This window comes from Mesitornis unicolor, unplaced genomic scaffold, assembly GCF_000695765.1.
Source record: "Mesitornis unicolor isolate BGI_N332 unplaced genomic scaffold, ASM69576v1 scaffold11902, whole genome shotgun sequence".
Classification (NCBI taxonomy): Eukaryota; Metazoa; Chordata; class Aves; order Mesitornithiformes; family Mesitornithidae; genus Mesitornis; species Mesitornis unicolor.
Genome location: NW_010167228.1, coordinates 78,193 through 98,521, shown reverse-complemented (window position 1 = coordinate 98,521; position 20,329 = coordinate 78,193). Strand labels below are relative to the sequence as shown.

General features: G+C 38.7%; 1 protein-coding gene across 1 annotated transcript in view; it reads left to right on the top strand.

Moving 5' to 3' along the window:
- The window catches only part of NDUFA9 (NADH dehydrogenase (ubiquinone) 1 alpha subcomplex, 9, 39kDa), a 20,381-nt gene extending 450 nt beyond the window's left edge, over nt 1-19,931 (top strand). The window contains exons 2-11 of the mRNA XM_010178631.1: nt 4,456-4,626; nt 5,396-5,493; nt 5,685-5,776; nt 8,626-8,767; nt 9,897-9,999; nt 10,751-10,818; nt 11,009-11,085; nt 15,389-15,484; nt 17,123-17,189; nt 19,669-19,931. Coding sequence (XP_010176933.1) covers nt 4,456-4,626; nt 5,396-5,493; nt 5,685-5,776; nt 8,626-8,767; nt 9,897-9,999; nt 10,751-10,818; nt 11,009-11,085; nt 15,389-15,484; nt 17,123-17,189; nt 19,669-19,839 — 1,085 coding nt within the window. The 3' untranslated portion in view covers nt 19,840-19,931. The remainder of the gene's footprint in view (nt 1-4,455; nt 4,627-5,395; nt 5,494-5,684; nt 5,777-8,625; nt 8,768-9,896; nt 10,000-10,750; nt 10,819-11,008; nt 11,086-15,388; nt 15,485-17,122; nt 17,190-19,668) is intronic.
- The last annotated feature ends 398 nt before the right edge of the window (nt 19,932-20,329 follow it).

Below are 20,329 nucleotides of genomic sequence, written 5' to 3'. Positions count from 1 at the left end.
GGGTGCAGCGCCAGCGGCATGTCGGTGGGCTTCCCTTCTCTCACTGCGGCGCCCTGAGAGTAGAGCGGGGTGAGGGAACTCGCAGGGCAGTGTCTGGACAGTAGCTGGTTGGAATAATGACTGTCTGCGGCAGAAGTGGTTTTCTGCCTAGTTTCTCTTAAGAAAACGGGCCTGTAACCCACAGGGCTGCAGGGGATTGGCTCAGGCTGCTGGCATGGTTGCACTGGAGGTTGTCTCACTGGGATTGTTGAAGTCTCAGTAAGGGATAGCATTTGTCTTGCAAGCTAAAAGTTTGGATTCTTTTTACTATTTCTTAGGTGACCTTGACGTCTTGGCCATGGTCTGTAAGCTTATTTAAGTACCAAGATGATATTTAAAGCTTTTATTTGGGCTATTGCCACAGAAACAGAACTGGCCACAAAGATGATTAAGGGAGGGGAGCATCTCCCCTGTGAGAAGTGGCTGAGGGAGCTGAGTCTCTTTAGCTTGGAGAAGAGGAGACTGAGGGGTGACCTCATTAATGTTCATAAATTTGTAAAGGACGAATGTCAGGAGGAAGGAGCCAGGCTCTTCTCAGTGACAGCCAATGACAGGACAAGGGGCAATGGGTGCAAGCTGGAGCATAGGAGGTTCAATCAGAATATGAGGAAAAACTTTTTTACTGTAAGGGTTTTGGAGCACTGGACCAGGCTGCCCAGAGAGGTTGTGGAGTCTCCTTCTCTGGAGACATACAAAACCCTCCTGGACGCGTTCCTGTGTGACCTGGTCTAGGGTGATCCTGCTCTGGCAGGGGGGTTGGACTGGATGATCTTTCGAGGTCCCTTCCAACTTCAAACATTCTGTGATTTTTAGTGGAATAGTTTCAGCACATGCTCTTCTGTTGAATGAAGTGGGAGATGGCAAACGGAGTTTGTTGGTTGATAAAGGCAAGGAAGGAATTTAACATACTTCTAATTAGAGCAATGTGTCTTTTCAAGAAAAAGATTGTTCTAGTTTACTGTGGATATTTGAGGTTTAATTCAGATTGGTGTTTGTAAACTGCTTCAGGTATGGATTGTGAAAGTTCCAATGCCAAATAGATTCTGGTTAGTGAAGAAGACTAAATCCTGCTGTTCTGGGAAAAAGAATCTCTGAGCAAGTCTGTGTTATACAAAAACACAGAGTTTTAAGCAGTGTTGCTCAGTTTAGAGGTATTAACATGGGTTGTAAAAGCTGTTTGGCTCTATTAAGTTATTGTCGTCTGGAGTTATTTATATTGCATTTTGGCAGGGCTCCACGCTGTATGTAAAGTTTCTTTAACGGTTATGAATCAGTGTGGGGATCTCTCTAGCCAGCTTATTTTGCATCTCATGGATATCCTTAAAACTCAATTTTTATTTTTTTTTTTTGGTAATACAATAGTCATTAGGCATCTAGCCATAGGTGATGATATATTGTGACAGATCTTGCACAGTTATGGAACGAGAAAAGATCTACACCGGTAAAGACCTTACAGCATAAGGTGAGCAACAGCAGTCATATACGCACAGGTTGGAGAATACAATACAAGGCAGTAATTGGATGTTCTTTGTTAGTGTGACAGTGAAAAGCATCCCGAAGAGCATGTTGTCAATAATTTTTGCAGAAATAAAAACAAAAAAGCCACAAATTAGTTGAAAGATATGCATAGCATTTTATTCAGATTAACTTTCATGTCCTTCTTACATGAGTTGGCCTGTTTAATAACACTTTTTTCAACAGGTGCTCACAGTGGACTAAAGTCTTGTTAGTTTTACTTCTTATATTGTAAGGACTGAAACGTAACAGAAATAGTGTTAGTTCTGTAAATTGTGTAAATGGATATACTGTAATTTTTTATTCTTTTTTTTACAAACCTTTAGAAAGAGGAATGTATGTAAACAAAGTCCTGAAAAGGAGTACGGGTCATCAAGCTTTCTCTTTTACTATCTCAGCATATCGTGTAGTTTTTTTGTATACTTGAAGGAATCCTGCTGTTTATAAAGAGCATAGTCCTTTTTCTGAGAGTCTGCTTTTTCTAAGACATAAATAACAAAACTCTAGTTATTAGGACACTAATGAAGGTAATATGTTAATCCAGCTGTCTCCCTCAGTATTATCCTTTATGCTTGCACTTCTATTGAGCTTGGTTAATCTCCACTCTCTAGGTATCCTTTACATAGCTACAGGCTTTATTCTGTACAGAGTATTCAGCATATGCTCACTTTGCAAGTTTGTTCTGTTCTTTTAATTTAAAAGAATAAAGAAATAAAAGCAACACACCTCTCCAAGAATTTGGAATGTAAAAACCTGAGGTATAGGCTGTATGTTTGTGTAGTCTGTGTCTGATAACATTGATAGGGATAGCATGATGATGTGTTTTAAGATGTATTACATTGAAAATCCATTGAAAGTTCTGTCTTCACTGTAATTCTGCAGAAGTATGCACAAAGATTTGAGAGGGAAGTGTTAAATTAACTGAATGATAGAAAAAGCAGAAAGTGAAGGTAAGTGGTAAATATGGCAGTGATAAGCTGACATATTCCTTAAAATTTCAGTTTGAGGTATTGTAGATTTTAATATGAACAGATTGTGTCACTTTTAAAACTGCATATCAGGTTTTTAGACATTAATTTGATGCTACAGGAGTGTGTACTTCTATTGAACTCCAGCAGATCTTTGACAAATGGTGTGGGGGATTTGGGTTTTTGGTGGGGGGAGTGTTCTGGGTTGTTTGTTTGTTTGTTTTTTGTTGTTTTTTTTAAAATAATGCTTATCATAGAGTGTATTTTCCTTCTTATAGTTTCAAGGTCTCTGCTTCAGTAATGGAAAGACCCTGCATATGTGCCACTTTAATACAGGTACCATGCTCAGTTTAACTGTTACTGACCTTGGACCTGTTTTGTAGGAGAGTTGCACTTTGGGATGTCATATATTTCTTGAAGTTTGCATAGGTAATATCTTATTTTTTCCTGTTTTTATCAGCCAATTGGAGTATAGTTTCTAGGCATAGTATATTAATTTGTTAAGTCTATATGTGTGATTGTGTTATTTAGTCAAGTAGATATCAAACTACCTTTCAGGACAGAATTGGAGACGTGATATCTTTTATTATTCCAATTTGTGGCCTATGGAGAGAGGAGGGATTGATAAACTTCTGGGTAGAGAAGCACCACCTCCTTCAGGCACGGCAATCTCACTGGATTTTCTGGTTTGAATTCTGTCGGCTGATCTAACAAAATAGACTTTATGTCCAAACGTACCCTGTCCTTTTTATCTTCTTAACATCATGACTACATCATCAGTGCCACTGTGTAACTGGCAATACCTAACCATATCGTGATAAAATGTACTCTTTCAGTGTAGAAGTGGGATTTTGTTGTTGTTGTTTTTTCTTAAGGCGTTCGTCATTCTGATATCAAATACTAATCTTGTTTTCATTATGATTCTTGCTACTTAGATTTATAAGGGGAAGGTTAAACTTGCTTATTCTTACCCAGAAAATACTTAAGGCTGTGATTTACTAGAAGTTGGAAAGTCAGTTACTGGATTTCTGTTATATTCTCAAGTTAGTTTTGCAGTGACAGGTCTTACGATCTTGTCAACAGCCAGATGTCTGTAGTGTGTTTATGTACTCTATATTTCATCCATTCCTTTCTTTTTATGAGCATGGATGTGTAGTAACACTGAACAATTCTAATTTCAAAAATCTCTTACAGGTCATTTATTTCTTGCTTTTGGCTAACTTGCTTGGAGAGGACATCTGTTTCTTCTTTTCAAACTGCCTGTTGGAGCTATCTTGTTAATTTATGTCAGTAATCTAGTGATGTCCTATTTCTGTGGCGTTCAAGTTCTCATAGCTCCTTGAGGAAAGGAACAGCTCTGAGGCAATATCCTGTGCATCATGGATCAGGCTCTTTGCAACTCTTAATTTCCCTTCACTCCAGAGCTGTGATATAGGAGGACTGCTGCCTCTTCCAGCGTGTGGGTCTGCTATATTTAGGCTGATGTAAAAAGTCTGATTAACTGCATCTAGAGTGATTCTGAGGTCTTTTTCCCCACAGTTCCCACATCTGGGAGCAGGATGTAGATGTATTCTGGTGGGACCTGCCTGTAGCAGGTGTTCTTTATTTGCTTAACCTCTGTGCTTCACCTTATACATCTAGTACTAAAGCTAGCCAGTTAAGCTTTACTTGCTGTTTAAGGACCAATAACCTTAAGCTGCTCCTTTCATGTCTTAGTTTGGTTTTTGACTTTTATGAACGGCTACCTCAAGCCTGCTGTCCTCTGACCTATCCAGATGTCTCTGAAGTAGCCTGTCAGGAGTCTTGATGTGGGAAATTTTGCTGAGACACATTAGAGAAAATGGATCTGTAATAAGAAAAATAACATTAACTGTGGTTTGACACTGCTAACTTTTAGCTTATATCACATGCTCTCTCCCGTTTTGTGTTGTAGGCCCTGGCATTTCTGTGGTAGCTGCAGCACCATCTGTGTTGCAGCAGCACCGTCAAGTTCATCACGCGGTGATCCCTCATGGAAGAAGTGGGCGATCCTCTGTCAGTGGCATTGTGGCCACTGTCTTTGGGGCTACAGGTTTCCTAGGACGATACGTTGTCAACCGTTTAGGTAATGTTCCTCGGGAGTTCTAATTAAAAAAAAAGTGTTTAAGGGAAGTCTAGTTTTTCTTCAGGTTGCAGGATAATCTAGAACTCTTGCATTTTGGATCGAAAGTGTTTTGCATTATACTTTCATAGTGTTTGGCCTGCTAAAGTGCCAAGGTGGGACAATTAGTAAAAACTTTTAATCTAGGAAATTTAGAAGCTTGTGAAAATCGCTAGTCATTAAAATAAGTCATTCTGCTTCACTCTGTAAAATGCAGATCTGAGGAGAAGTACGGCACACATTTGATCCTTCTGGTTTTGGCCTTATTAGTACATTTTACTAAAATATTTGCTGAAATTTGATTGGAATTCTTTAAAATTGCCCTTTTGAATTTAAGTTTTATAAAATAAATCTTGCCTTTATTTTCTTCTCCTTTCCATGCAACTTAAAAAATGCAAATATCCTTAGATGTGAAACATTTTAAAGTATTGTACTGTGTTTATAGCACACGCTGTGATTTTTATTGTTTGTTCACAAGCTTCTTGCAAGCTTCTATATTTTATCTGACAAGCCCAAATACTCAACTATGTTCCTGTTTAAGCATTCCAATGATGTAGGTTCAAAAACTTAATTCTGTTCCACTTTTAGTTTTGCAGATAACTATTCAAGATATCCATGTGCCTTTGTTGTGCTTTAATGCCAGGGAAAAAAGAAAGTTTTGTAGATTCAAAACTTAATCTATTAAGTTATGAATTAGTTTGAGATAAATGAAATATTTTTTTGAAATGCTTAGGTCGCATTGGATCTCAAGTAATCATACCCTATCGCTGTGATCAGTATGACCTCATGTATCTGCGGCCGATGGGTGACCTGGGGCAACTTCTCTTCCTAGTAAGTCTTTTGCTTTGGCTTTAGATCAAATACAATACCATTGCTATACAAGGAAGTCTGTTAATCATTCTCAAAGTCAGAACTCCAGCTATTGTTTAGCCTCTAAATGGAAATAGTGTGAAAGAGCTTTCTTTGATTATGTCTATTTACACATTATCTCATCTTTTTCCCATTTGATGCTTTGGTTACAGGAGTGGGACTGTAAGGACAAAGACTCTATCCGAAGAGCTGTGGAACACAGCAATGTGGTCATTAATCTCGTTGGAAAGGAATGGGAAACAAAGTAACTTTACTTTTTTTTTTTTCCCCCTCTATATAGATAGATTTGAACCAGGTATTGGACATTGTAGCCACCTTTTACAGCACGTGATGCTGACATTATTCTTGGCTTCTATGAAAAGGCAAAACTGAAATTTTGTGTATAAAATTTCTTCCATTTCTTTAAATGGTTAACTGGAGTCTTGGATATGATCTGCTCTTGAGAAGTGCATTATTTCTATAATTTTCTAGTGTACAGCTTTTGTTCTGTCAAAGAGTTCAATGTGCTGCTTTCGTACACCTTACAGATGTTTCACGGATGCCTTCCTATAGCTGACAGAGGCTCACCAGTTTATGTAAGCTCATATTTACGTTACAGAAATGGGCTTTTGTCCTGTTACTTTGGCCTGGTGATGAATTGTAGCCTACTAGAATAAGCTATGATCAAGCTTTTCCTATTCTCTGGTAAATGTTAATAAACAGGAACAGCTAATGGAGAGTACTTAAGATTATGATTAATAGCATTATCCCTTGATAGAATTTTGGCACAGACACTATTAGCTACATAAGCATTTTTGGTAATAATTCTTAAAAATAGTTCCTTTTTGAAATCTATTTTAAAAAATCCCAGATTTGTTTTAGGTTAAAAATGCCAGTAATAGCTGCTTTTCTTTTTTTAAAATTTGCCTTTATACGGTACATAATTTCGCTATCGTAGACAGAAACGTATGTAGATTTCAGTTTCATCTGTGTTTACAAGGCTGATGCCTTTGCTCTTTTTTGTGAACAGCCATTTGGTGTTCAAATTGTAGAATTTGTAGTCAAATTATGTGAATAGAATAGAATTGAGAGTCTCAAATTGTACAGTTACTTTTCCTAAAGTAAGTGCTTGCCAACAGACATACTACTTCAGCTGTTTCTTGTCTAGTCAAATATCATACATAACTTCTGGGAGACACTTTGAATTTGCGTTCAAATTCATAGAGCTACTTTCTTTTTCTGATAGTCACTTAGCTCCTTGTCCCACTGTTGGAGTCTGTAACATAACTTATTTGGGCAAAAGCCCACCAAACCTAAATTAACTTTGGTCTTGTGCATCTGACAAAGATTTTTGGTTCTTTTTATATCTTCTTCAGACTTTGGGATGTAGACTTTACGTTAAAATGTGCAAACCAACTGCCCAGGATTGTTTTGTGCTGTAACTGAATTATGAACGTAAGAGTTCAAACACATATTGTTGCCAAAACATGAAATTTCTTTGTAATGTGTGAATGAGGGACTAAAAAAGGTCTGTACAGTTAGCCCAAGGACAATGTAATCTCTGTTCATCTTTCAGATATGTATTTCATGTGTACTTGCCCCTCTAAAATTTTTGGACTTGTGTATGAAGTATGATTTATATAAGGGCGAGTATTTTTCTTATTGAAAGGAAGTGTGATGACTGCAAGAAAAAGTTTCATTCCAGTTAGAAACACCCAAAACCGTGTCACTCTGGTCAGTTGCAACAGATTCCAGAGCAGAGGAGTCTTGGTACATGTTCAAGCCTCTTGGATGTTCCAGAACTTAGTGGTGTATTGCACAGACGTTCTTACCTATCTTACATGTGTTGGTATCAGTGGTGGTGCTGGAACCCCAAGATGAAATTCTATGGTCTGTTAAACATGAGGTCAGACTAACCATTTCAATCATCCCAAAGTCTATGAAAAACTTACGCAGGAGAAACCGCCCCTGAGATCAGAAGTAGAGAACAGTCAAAAAAAGTAAAGTCTGCCATTAAATGCTTTCCTCCTTGCCTAGCATTATTAGTGTACAGTCTCATCTGTGTATATTATGTTGTTTGAAAACTCCATAGTTACAGGAGGGATGTTGTTCGTTCTTGTGTGTTTCTAAAATCTATTTTTATGAGCAGAACAGGAGTGATGGTTCCCAGGATCAGATTAGTTATTGAAGGGTCAAAAATAACTTTTTATTTTTAAGGCTTTCTTTAGTCTCCAGTGGGATCTGTGGGAGTAGATAAGGACAGAGAGAGAGGCATTTGGACAAGATGTTTGTTACCCAAAGCAAATGGAAAAGATGGAGTGCATTGCTTACAAGGACAATATAAAGACATGAGAAGCCAATTCTTTTTCTTGCAGTCTTGGGATAGCTGGAAAGAATTTTCGGATTGTTGCCAGCCTCTAGTGTCAGTTCTGCTTGGAGACAGAGCTTCTGTTTTGTTCTTGATCAGATGCCAAACTAGATTACAGTTGAACCCCCTAATTTAGGCCCCTTGAATGCCATAAAGTGAGTGAAGTTGTTGCTCTTTCTGCATGCTTCTCCTTGAGAAGTCCCTTAGAGCTGCTATGAAATGATTCTAACTGTTCTGTCAATGTAAGATTTTCTATTTGCTTAAGCACCTGTGTGTTCTTTGGTCTGTTTTTTATCCACCTCCCCAATGTCTAGCATCTCGGGCTGCTCAGAATTTTTTAGCTACTTTATAATGTAATTGAGTGCATCAAATCAAGTCATATTTTGCACAGATGTTGTAAAAAGACAGCTTTGCTCAGATTTCAAGATACAGCACTTCTCTTAAAAAATAATCTGTTTTCACTTGGGAAGAGTTTTCTATTTGTCTTGGAAGATTTCTCATACTGATCTTAACAGGTGAAAAAGCAGACAGTACTAAAGCTGTAATTGAAGCTTACTGTTGCATTTCACTTACCTCCAGTTTTTATTATATGAAGAGTCCCTCATGAAAGGAAATTTTCTTTCTAACAGAGAGTGTCAAGATAGGTTTTTAAAATATATTCCAGTAATACATAATGATTGCTATTTAGTTGGTAGGCAGCCACTGTTGATTGCTCTTAAAGTAATTTTTTTTTTCCCTTGTCTTAGAAATTTCAGTTTTGAAGATGAATTTGTAAATATTCCCAGAAGTATTGCACAGATATCTAGGGAAGCTGGTGTGGAAACACTCATTCATATCTCTCACCTGAACGCTAGCATGAAGAGTCCTTCCAAATACCTCAGAAATAAAGTAAGTCTGGAATCCTTTTGAATATATTCTCAGCCTACTTTTTGATTTGGCTTTTTTGTTTGGTTGGTTGGTTTTTTTCCCTTAACTGGGTCTATTTGAAGGAAATCAGTGTACAAATTTACTGTGTAATGTTTTCTGCAGCTGAGGAATTTTTGAGCTACTGTGCTTACTGGAGCTAGAAATCCTCCTTAGTATTTCATGTGCGTTGAAGGAAAATGGAACTTGTGTTCCTGAAAACTTGTCCTTTCTTCTGTCCTTGAATATCTTTGCATCTGAAATTACTGTCATTAAGAAAGAGGACCTAGTTTGATGGTTTGGGATCTGATACCAGGCCTAACATCTAAGGCTGGAGTGACCTAGCAAAGTTGATGCCAAAATGAATGCTGCAAAGACAAATGAGTTTCACGTTTACAGGCCCTTGGAGTGGGATTGTTACCTGGTCTTGTACAAAAAAAATAATTCTTGTTTTGGAATCCTATTATTTTTTTCCTTATTAGGAGGTATAATTTTATATTACTGAATTTCTCTCTTTAATATAGCTAGTTTTGTTTTTTTTTGTTTTGTTTGAGCTCACTGTGCTCTGCCTTGTCTTTTTATAGTAAAGATTTTAAAACCAGGGCTAAAATCTGGTAGCTCCCAATGTGTAACAACTCCATAGGATAGTTAGGCCTTACTGTATTGTCTAGTCCCACGTGGAAAGTAGACAGCTACCACTGAAATTTCTAACTGTATTTAAGCAGTTCTTGGAGTGTTCTGATAATGTAGTAGAGGATATGTAAACCTTCTGTTTAGCAAGAGAAGTACTTGGGTTAGGCTTCTTCCTTTTGAAGGAAGGAAGTCAGTTCCTTTTTGTCAGTGTAAATTTCTGTCACTTCATTAGTGAGACTGCATTGTATCTCAAATAGAAGACATTATCTACGTGTTTCTGGGACTTTGGGGATGTTCTGTGAGGCTTTTATCTTAGCATAGCATCTCAACGATCAAATGGCTGAAATATAAATTATTTTTGTGGTATTGATCGTGTAGTTTCTTCCAGTGCTCTAGTCAGGATGTATTAAGTTCTGAAAAGGCAACTTCCGGTCTGTTCGGAATGGATCTAATGAATGTGTTCATTTTAATTGAATTATAGGCTGTTGGAGAAAACACAGTGAGGGAAGAATTTCCAGATGCTATAATTTTGAAGCCCTCTGAGATGTTCGGAAGAGAGGACCGATTTCTCAATCATTATGCAAGTGCGTACTCTTGAAATAATATTATGTAAGATTTGTGTACTTGTCTATAGTGAACAGAGGGAAAATGTGATTTGCTTTTGAGAAGCAGAGGTATGTTTTTATCAGAAATGTATTGTATTTTGTTAGCCTAAGGTGTGTAGTGGGAAACATAACTTTTTATCTCATGACTGAATTCTTTCTGAATCTAGTTCAACTTTGCTGTTCAATTTTAGTATTTTTGTTTGTTTGAGGCAGATATGTGTACTAGTGGGTTTTTTTTATTTAGATTGTTCTAAGCTAAGGCTTGGTCATCTTAACCCTCAAACTAGTTTACCCTGAAAGTAGTTTTTCATGTTGGTAGTGTTCGAATGTAAAAGTCAACCTGAGTTGTTCTGGGCTCATAAGCAACAGTAACTACTCTGAGGTATCACCAACAAAATTGCTAGACAGGATAGTGTAGAATCTGTTTCTGTCCTGCAAAGTTGAGATATCCCCGAATCACTCTAAGTGAACAGTAAATACAGCCTTCCCATCATTGGTAATAAGAAAACTAGATGTGTTTTGAAAACCGTGCTACTTAAATTGTAATTCTTCCCAATTTTGTTCTGTTTTGTTTTTGGTGGGGTTTTTTTTTGCTTTGGTTTTTTTATTTTTTTAAGTTAAGTCAGTTTTCAGAAGAGATACACAGAGTAATGCAAAATGTTTTGGTTATTTACTTACTGAAAGGAATCACAGATCTTATTCTCAAGTTTCGTATGTGTCTTTCTATCAGACATGCGCTGGTTTGGAGGTGTGCCTCTTATTGCTCTGGGAAAAAAATCAGTGAAGCAACCAGTATATGTAAGTTTTTAATAAAACAAGACAATCCCAAATCCTGTGTGTGTGTGTGTGTGTGTGTGTGTGTGTGTGTGTGTGTGTGTGTGTGTGTGCTGGTTTTTTTTCTTTCCCTCCTGTAAATCACTTCTGAAAGAGGAGTGTGTGCATGCAATCCTGTTTTCTGTTGGTAATTGTCTGAATTTGTTCCTTACAGGTGGTTGATGTAGCAAAGGCAATTATTAATGCAATTAAGGATCCTGATGCTAAAGGAAAAACATACGCCTTGGCTGGGTAGGTTAGTTCTCTGATTCTAATTAACTGAAGTACTTCTTTTTGGTGTCATTTTTTGGCATGCTGCACAGTGCATTTAATTTCTCCATCCATGCCCACAGTTTGAGCTACAATAAATTCCACCTCCTTTTTGGGAGGAAAAATGACTCAAGCTGTTATTGTGAGTACTCTGAAAATCCTAGCTTGGGCCCCATTGCATTTAATGTTATGTATGTGCACACGAAGAAATAGGCAGTCTTGGGGAAGATACTTGACAACATAGATTTGCAGAAAGTTCTGCTAAGCTGTGTGGAAGCCACCTGGATCTGGACTGGATGGAGGCAGTGGTTCTCTTGGAATATTTTGTTTACGAAAGCTCCAAGCCAGAATAGGTCTTTAGCATTAAGAATAAACAATGTGGCAAATGCCAAGGTAATGGGTCCATGTTTTAACATTGTAACATGGCACTGGAACTGGTCTTCATCCAGCGTATGCAGTAAAAGGAACATTGGATTCATTGATAAAGAAAGTTGCTGATTAGTCAAGATGCAAATAATGCTGAACAGCTCTTTTTTTTTTTCTGTTGCGCATATCTCTGTCTTCCCCCTTATACACTGAAAATGTGAACAGTATCTGGATTTTGCAAAAGGCTTGTCTGAGATTATTGTTTTCTCCATGTTAGTTTTCTGATGCTGTTGGAGTAACATCTCTCTGCTCCCGTAGTGCAGAGATTGTTGCTGGTTAGTCTTTTACTCATGTGATGTCCCTTTCTTCAGTGCTGTGACTGAGCTGTTGAGGAAGATGTAATCCTGGTAGCTAGGCTTAGTGTGCTGTATGCTGGTGTTGAGGAAAAGGCAGAAAACAGGTCTTCAAGATGAAAGAGGCCAACAGTGGCCCAAAAGGACGTCTTACAGCAACAATAAGGTTATTAAGCAACTTGAAGTTGCTTTCAAATCACTGGAATGATGTGAAGTGATACCCTAAAGAACAAGTGGAAGCAAATGCTAGACAGTCATTCTGAAACACTTATTTTATCAAAGAGAATAGGTATGTAGGTGTCAGTTGGACAGAATTAATGCAAAAACACAAAATGGGATGAAATTAACCCTTTTGAGAGACTATTTTAGCTCTTGGGGGCAAACTTGAAGATGGGTCCATATGTATCCAAAGCCACCTGCCACAAGAGGAAGGAGAAGCAACTGGTTTTAGGTTTGTGTGTCTCAGCAGAAGCAACTGCTCCAACTGCAGGAGAAATTGAGAATTGCACACTAAAAAGAACACTGCAGCCAAATGGAAGGGCAATTGGCTGAACTTTGAATGTATTCTTACAGTTTCAAAGTCTCATATTTTGGCAATTTACAGAAGGTCAGGAGTTCAGTGTCCAGGTTTCAGAGACATGAATTCAGGCAAAGATGCCAGGCTCTCACTGCAAAGAATACAATTTCAGGCACATAACAGTGACTGAAAAGACACTTGAATAAGTGGTGGTCTAAACTAAAGATCCAAATTGGTGTTGGAAAATCAAAAGAACTGTGCAGCAGAACCCTTTGCTGAAGCTCTTTGAGGTGCTTTTTAGAGGAGCTACCGGGTTTGAGTTTAAAATACTAATTTTGTAAAAGAGCATTCTCAGACCTTGGTATCTTGGATTTATCAGACTGAAATTCATGTTCTTTGTATGCTAGTATTTGCTTTTTGGACTGTGTGAAGTTTTGCATACTTAGTCTTACTCTAGCTTGGTTTCATTTTTGTGGGATTTTAGATTCCAACAGTAACTCAGTGTCTCCTATTTTGAAAAGAAAAGGGAGACTGAAGATGAAAAAAGCCTAGATTCTTCTTTTTAGGAGGTCCCTACCTGGGAAGGTGATTGTCATGTCACTGAGATCTCTGCCTTAGCTGAAAAGTATAGCAAATTGTTAGGAGATGCACACTTCTGGTATGTTCATTGCTGCTTTGTTCATGACCAGCAGAATGTAATTCTGAAGGTTGAAACACCAAGTGACACATCAGTGCTCAGCAGTGGGCTCCTGTGTGTGGTGAAGGTTCAGAATGTTTTGGAGTACCAGCAAGTTGCCTTGAAAGCCAAGGGAGACACATGTTTCAGTCTGAGCCATCTATAAAGATAAGAGTTTTAAAATGCTGATGCAAAGTCTGAACAAGAAAGGAATGGAAATTCCCAATGGTCTGTGTTTCTCTTGGACTTCTGCAGGTGTGCAGTAGGCTGACTGCTTCCCTCTTGAGAGGGGGAATGCATTCTTTGGGGGGAATTTATCTTAGTTTCTTCCTCTTGCTTTTGAAGAGAACGGTAGATTGTAAGTGAAGCAAAGGCAAGAGAATAAATTTCCTTGCAGCCATTTGCTACCAAAGATGGAATGTCTTGTTAGCAAACCTTCCCTAATTTTACCATTTGCTTTCTGGCTTTCCTCTGCTACAAACTGCCAAATGGGCTTGTACAAATTCAGTCCTGTCTCAGCGCTGAAAATCTTGTACTCAGAATGTGAGTCAGCATGGAGGAGGCACATTAAAGGTGTGCTTTAAAAGTACACAGAATACACTTTATTTGGTACAAATGTGGTGGGTTAGCCTTGGCCAGCAGCCATGTTGACGGGGTCGCAATCACGACGAGAAAAACTTATCTACACAGTTGCAGATAAGCAGGCACTTCTTTATTTGCAGCGCTGGGGAACACAGAGGGTAGCCCCTCAAAGGTGTGTTCCATCGTCCATACATTTTCATAGTCCTTTTATACAATTTTAACAGAGCAAATCATATGATCATGCATATGCATAAGATGTTTACATAAGAGGATTACATATTCCTTTCTCTATCACTCTGATTGGTTCCCCATAGAATTTACCCCTATAATTTTGTCAAAGAAAAGCTTTCAGTCCACTCCCCTAAGAGAGGTTTCGGTCCATCAGTCCATTCCCATGAGAAAGCTTCGGTCCATGTCTATTCTCATGGAAGTTTCAGTCCATTCACATGGTGATCTCAATACAGTTATTACCCCTCCTTTCCATTCTATTATTTAATGTTCCCTTTGGACATGGTTTGTGCTTTTTCTAATTGCTTATACAAATATATCTTGCAACCTTTCTTTTAATTCTGTAGCTTGAACAAGTACCTATTCTAACTTACATAATTATCAGCCCTCCCTGATTACCTTGCCCACTTAAATTACCTTGATTAGTCAAAGTGCTCTTTTAGCTTTACTGCTGAAACAGTTACCCACCCTAACCGGTCAGAATTCCCCAACTGACCAGAATTTTCTTGTAACTACAACAGCCAGACACCCACCCAGCTGCTCACTCCCCCTCCTCTACAGGACAGTGGGAGAAAATAGTATGAAAAGCTTATGGGTATAGAGAGGTATGAGATAGAGAGGGAGATTGCTTATCAGTTACTGTTATGGGCCCAACAGACTTGACTTGGGAAAAATTAATTTACTGTAAAGTAAAATAGATTTGAATAGTGTGAAATAGAGACAAAGACTAAAACAAAATAATGTCCCCCCTCCCGTTTTCTCAGGGGAGTCCTTTATTCCCTTTATTCCCAGCTCCTCTACCCAATCTGCCTGAGCAGTGCAAGGGATGGAGAGCAGCAGGTTATGGGGTCAGTCCATAACAACTCCTCTCTGCTGCATCTTCCCCTTTCACACTTTTCAGTGTGGGCCCTTGCACTTTGTGTTATTGTTTGCTTCTTGTTAGTGTTTATGTGTGGTTTATCTGTTCTGGTTCAGTGGGCTACAGTCCTTCAGGAACCTCTGCTCCAGTGTGGCCATTCCATGAGCCACAGGGGGATCTCTCTGCTTGGGTGCCTGGAGCACCTCCTCCTGCTCTCACATCGGTATCTGCAGGGCTGTTTCTCACACTTCTATCCTCACTGCTCTCTACCTCTGGCATTTTTGCCCTTCCTTAGATATGCTTTCCCAGAGATGCCAGCATCTTGCCTGAGGGGCTCAGCTATGCCCTGCGGTGGGCTTATTGAAGCTGGCTGCCCTTGCAGCCCCCCATGCCAGCACCCGGGTACCAGCACTCAGTGCAGTGATGAAACAATTTTGCAGTTTGTGACTTACACTGTTAGCATCACTGACGTCAGATTATATGTTTTTCTAACTTAGTCCCACTTTATTTGAAACAGTACAGAATCTGGAGAGCCAAAACTTGTTCTTCTCTTACGAGGAAAATGACAAATCTGGCAAATCGTTTAGACTGAAGAAAACGGGCCCTTGGTAGGCTTGGGGATGGAAGGCTTGAAAATTTGTTTCTTGCTGCAGATATTTAAGTATACCTAACTTACCTATAATGTTTGTTGCTTTTTCTTTCAGACCAAACCGATACCTCCTGCATGACATGGTAGAATATATCTATGCGGTTATCTTTCGAACCTTTCTTCCCTATCCGCTTCCACGTCCTCTATACCAGTAAGTGGGATCCTTCCCTCACTAAGAACTTGGGATTCACCAGGCGGCACAGAAGCATAAATAACTGTTGCGTTGGTTATTTAATATTGCCTGTTCTTACTTAACACGGCAGGATTGTAGAAACTGGCTTTCCCTAGATACTCATTAGCTTGCTTTGAGTTTTCTGCTCAGGCACAGGCCTGCATTTGATGAGCTCGTGTATGAAAGGGATACTTGTAATAAGCTTAACATAACTGTTTATTCCGGAGACATTGAATGTCTTTGCTGAGTCAAGAAGTAGCAAAAGGTCCTAAGCAGAGACAATCAGTAGCAAACTAAATGAACTTTTAGTAGTTCCACAGGGAAAATCTGTGTGTATGTTGCTGACTGTAGGCCCTGACAGATTTTACTGCAGCAGCTTAAGGTACTGATACTGCCAGCTGTCCTTCCAGTCTGGTGAGCACTGCCATCCTGGAGGGCAGAGTTGGGGTAAAGATGAGTATGGGTATTGATTGACTTTCTAGTTCAGTCCCTTATTTTGATTTGAGCCAGTGTTGGAAGTAAGTTTGTACTGAGATCTTGGTGTGGGAATTTGAGCAGTGCAGTTGTGAGCAGGCATTTCTTTGTCTGTGATATGAGGGCAGTGAAAACTAATAAGCTAAAAAAGTCACCAATACTAGAACCCTCCTACCAATCTGCTAATAGGACTTGAACATTGGATTCATGTAACTGATGATGAATAATGCTAGAACAACATCTTAAACTGTTGTTGCTATTTCTGAATTGGCTGTAGAGGCATCAGGTTAACATGGCTCAGCTGACACAGAGCAGCTTTTTAAAAAGTAACTGTGAGTGCTTATTAGTTTTATTCACATTTGCTGCAGTCCGTGTTATGCTTTTTTCTTTATGGGCTAAACTAAGTGGTATTTCATATTTTTGAGAAAAGAGTGCATCTAAAAGGTGGATAAGCCTAGTCCTGTTTATGTGCAGTAACGTAGTAACACCTTAGTCTGCCAGGTGAGCACTCCAGAAAGAGATTCTACTTTGATTACTGTTGGTCCCAAGACACTGAGCAAGAACTGTATTTTCTTTGCAAGATTTTATTTCTTTCAAGGGAAGCTTCATTTTTGCTAACTGTAAATATACTAATCCTCATCCTTTTTATAGATGCAGATTGCTCCAGATTCTATCATCTTGTTTGTACGGCTGTTAACTCATTTAGTTGTCAGCAAGTGTGTTTTCTCATAGAGACACTGAATCAAACTAATTGGATTACTGCCTACACTGCTAGGGAACAGAGTTTAGAGGAAAGGCAGGGGCAAAACTGAACCCTCTGGTGTGTGGGGAATTGGATGTGGAGGTTTACTTTCTGCACCCACAAATGCTCATTTTTACTTCTTAATACCTGCTCCTCCATTCCCTTCCAAAGTAAAAGAATAGGAGATCAAGTAATTCCATAGCAAACAGTTAAAGTTACCAGAAACACAACTAAAAACTTGCTGGCTGGCATGTTCGCTGCTTTAATGAATTAATTTCGTGAAAGAACAGCTACAAGCTGTTGCTCACTGTTGATTAAGTGTGAAATATTTTTACTAATCTTGTTTTCTTCTGTGCATCTGGATAATGACTCTACTTCTGCAATGCTCTTTCTAATTACAGTTTAGTTGCAAGATTCTTTGAGATTAGTCCATTTGAACCATGGTTAACACGAGACAAAGTGGACCGGGTAAGTGCAGGACTATTCACAAATTCCTCATAGGAAATCTTTCATTGTGTATTTGTAACTTGCACTTGTAGTTTTACATTCAAGGAGTGCCAAAATATGTGTGCTTCATGTGGTGGTGTATTTCAGTCAGTTCAATGGCTACAATTTGATTATAAAGAATTGCTTTCAGACTGTTTGAATGCTACGAAAATTTGAATTTTTAAAGGTGTCTATAACCTTCCTAAAAGAAATGGTTATGGTTCCTGCCATACAATTGTTCTGCAATCTTGCTCTTAACTTATTTGTGTGCAGTGCCATGGGGGTGCACTGTCAAAGCAGTCTGGAGATTCCTCTGCTGTAGTCAAAGAAAGACTTAGCAAGAGAGAGAGAGACTAAAAATTTTTTTTTTTTAAAGACATCATTATGATGTAGTCTTTCCACTAGCATTGGTAGAGGAAGAATAGTTAACATTTCTCTAAATATGTTTAAGGAAGTGGTTAAAACACTTGATAAGGGATTATATAGCAAGAAGTAACATCATGGGGGTGGGGAAAGGGCCCAACCTTATGTGTCAGAAGTGGTTAAGGCTGCATACTTCACTGTGCCCCTCCACCAAAACACATGCTATTTAAAATAGCAAAGCCAAAGTAGAGATTGGATGTGCAATGTGTAGCTAAATGATGGGGGGTGTGCTCCCCACCTTTAGGTAACTAGTGAGTTTATGTACCTCTAGATGCATCAAAATCACTTATATGATCCAGATAATGGCATTTTTAGCAACTGAAGTTGAACAGACAGTGCTGGATACAGCCCAAATTCTTGCTCAACATTAGCCTGCATTTCTCATGAACGTGTTGTGAATTCATGTTTATTCCTAACTTAGAGTGTCTAAGTGGGGGTGGAGAAATACCTTGCAAAAATCCAACTGCAAGTGAGGAAAAGTAGGATTTAGCAAGCATTAATGTCAAAACTGTTGGCATATGGATAGGTTAGCCAAAAGAGTCATGTACTCTGACAATCTCTAAGCTTGCTGCTCTCTGCAGGTTGCAGGTACTCTCCCAACTATTTTCCAGAGTTGGAGTTTTAATGCCTTCTATTAAGATGCAGTATCAATAGCTTATTTTGACCTGATTGTCCCAGAATTAATTTGGGGTAGGGTTCTAGCATGTATCTGGGAGAACTGGGTCCTATACTTAGAGCTGCTTACTTTAATAACTGTAAGCAATTAATTTCTCCATTTACATTTCTCCATCTGTGAAATAAACCAGTTTCTTATTCTGATTAGGAAAAATTGGATGGTGTGTGTAATAAAGGAGGTAAACTTATTCATGGTCTAGTACAAAACTTCCTCCCCCCCCACCCCAGACCACTGACTCGCCCCAAATACTAGAAAGAATTCACATTGTAGTTCTGTTTGCTGTATTGACCCAGGATGTAGATGGAACATCTCCTTACTTCTAGCTGCCTCTTTACTGTATAGACTTACACTGCATAAAATAAGCCTGCACCAAATCACTAAAACTACTGCAATTCATCTATAGCATGGGTAGTATAAGAGGGAAGTTTCTCCTTGTCAATTCTGTGTCTGATTGTTCCTCTTTCCCAGCTTTTCATCCTCAAGTAATCTACATAAAGTTAGATGTGGTTGGCTTAAAGACCTTTTAATGAATAATATCGCAAGAGAAATCCCCGTTTTCTAAGATATAGGTCATATGTGTTGCAAATATAATAGAATTAGATATTTGTCTAAACAGAGAAAAACAACCTACCAAAGGTGGTAATTCAACATACATTTTCTTGACAAAGCAGAATCTACATAATTGCACTTCAAATATGCCCTTACAAGTTTGGCATAACTTTTGTGGTTGCAATGTAGTAATCTTCTGAATAACATATACCTAATGGAGATAAAATGAAGATACTGTCTGCATGTCTCACTGCTGTTTATTCCTGAATCTGAACCTGAAGCCTGAAGGACTTTTTGCCAGCTGCAGAACATCTGTATCTTTTGTCAAAGTACACTGGGTACTCAGTACCTTGTATAATTATGCCATAGTTCTGTAGGGCTGCATTGAATGTTTTCTTCCTCCTACGGAAAAATACTGAGCCAAAATAAGTCAAGGAACGAGGACTGAGGCACAGTTGGCTGAGTCCACATTTGTAGTATATCTGAAGGCCTATTCAAACACAAGATGCAGCAGTGTATTGTATTGCATTGCAGGGTTCTTTCTTCGGGGAAACAGTCTGATGTCTGGAACCTTGAAATTGTGGTGGAATCTCCCAAGAGCTGCCATTTGTAGAACATTGTATTGATATATTGCAGTGTTTCTAGAAATACGCATTTATGCTGGTTTGTTTCTGTAGAAGAAAAAAAGGTGACCTCATGTATGAGTGACAATACTTTTTTAGTATGTGAATGATTGCAATGGGTGTAACGCTGTTCATTTCATCAAGTGAATTCCTTTTTTCTTTTTGCGCTCTTTTCCTCTTCTTTTTAAAGTTTCACACAACAGACATGACACTGCCTGACCTTCCTGGTTTGGAAGACCTAGGTATTCAACCAACACCTCTAGAACAAAAGGCAATTGAAGTTCTGCGCCGTCACCGCAGATACCGCTGGCTGGATGCTGAGCTGGAGGAAGCAAAACCAGCTAAGACATATCCCATGTAACAGTTGGTGGTTACTTAACATTTCTTAAACTGCCTTTGTATGACCCAATTTGTTTGGAGAACTGTGTACATACTGAGTAAAATATATTAATCATGTAAACTATATTTCACCAGTGTTGTCTCTTCATTTATGGAAGACTGTCATTGAAATGCAATTTTTCACTTTAAAAGGTCATGAAAGCAAATTACGTATTGTTGCTTAGCTGGTGAACATTAAAATATTTTGAAGGTTGGGACTAGAGAGAATGTGTCTTAACATGAGTCAGTTTCTCCCTTGGCTCTCAAGGCAAGCATATCACTGAGCTTTAGTAAGTGCTCAAGTGATTTGAAGAACATTGCAGTTTGGGACTGTGTTGCCTAGAACATGCCCTTTCCAGTAGGGTTTGCTGGTACTGCCACCTACTCAGATTATGAGGTCTCGGATGAAGCTTCGTTTTTAACTTCTTGATTCTAAACTTTATTTTCTGCCCTGCACACAACTGTTATAGAAA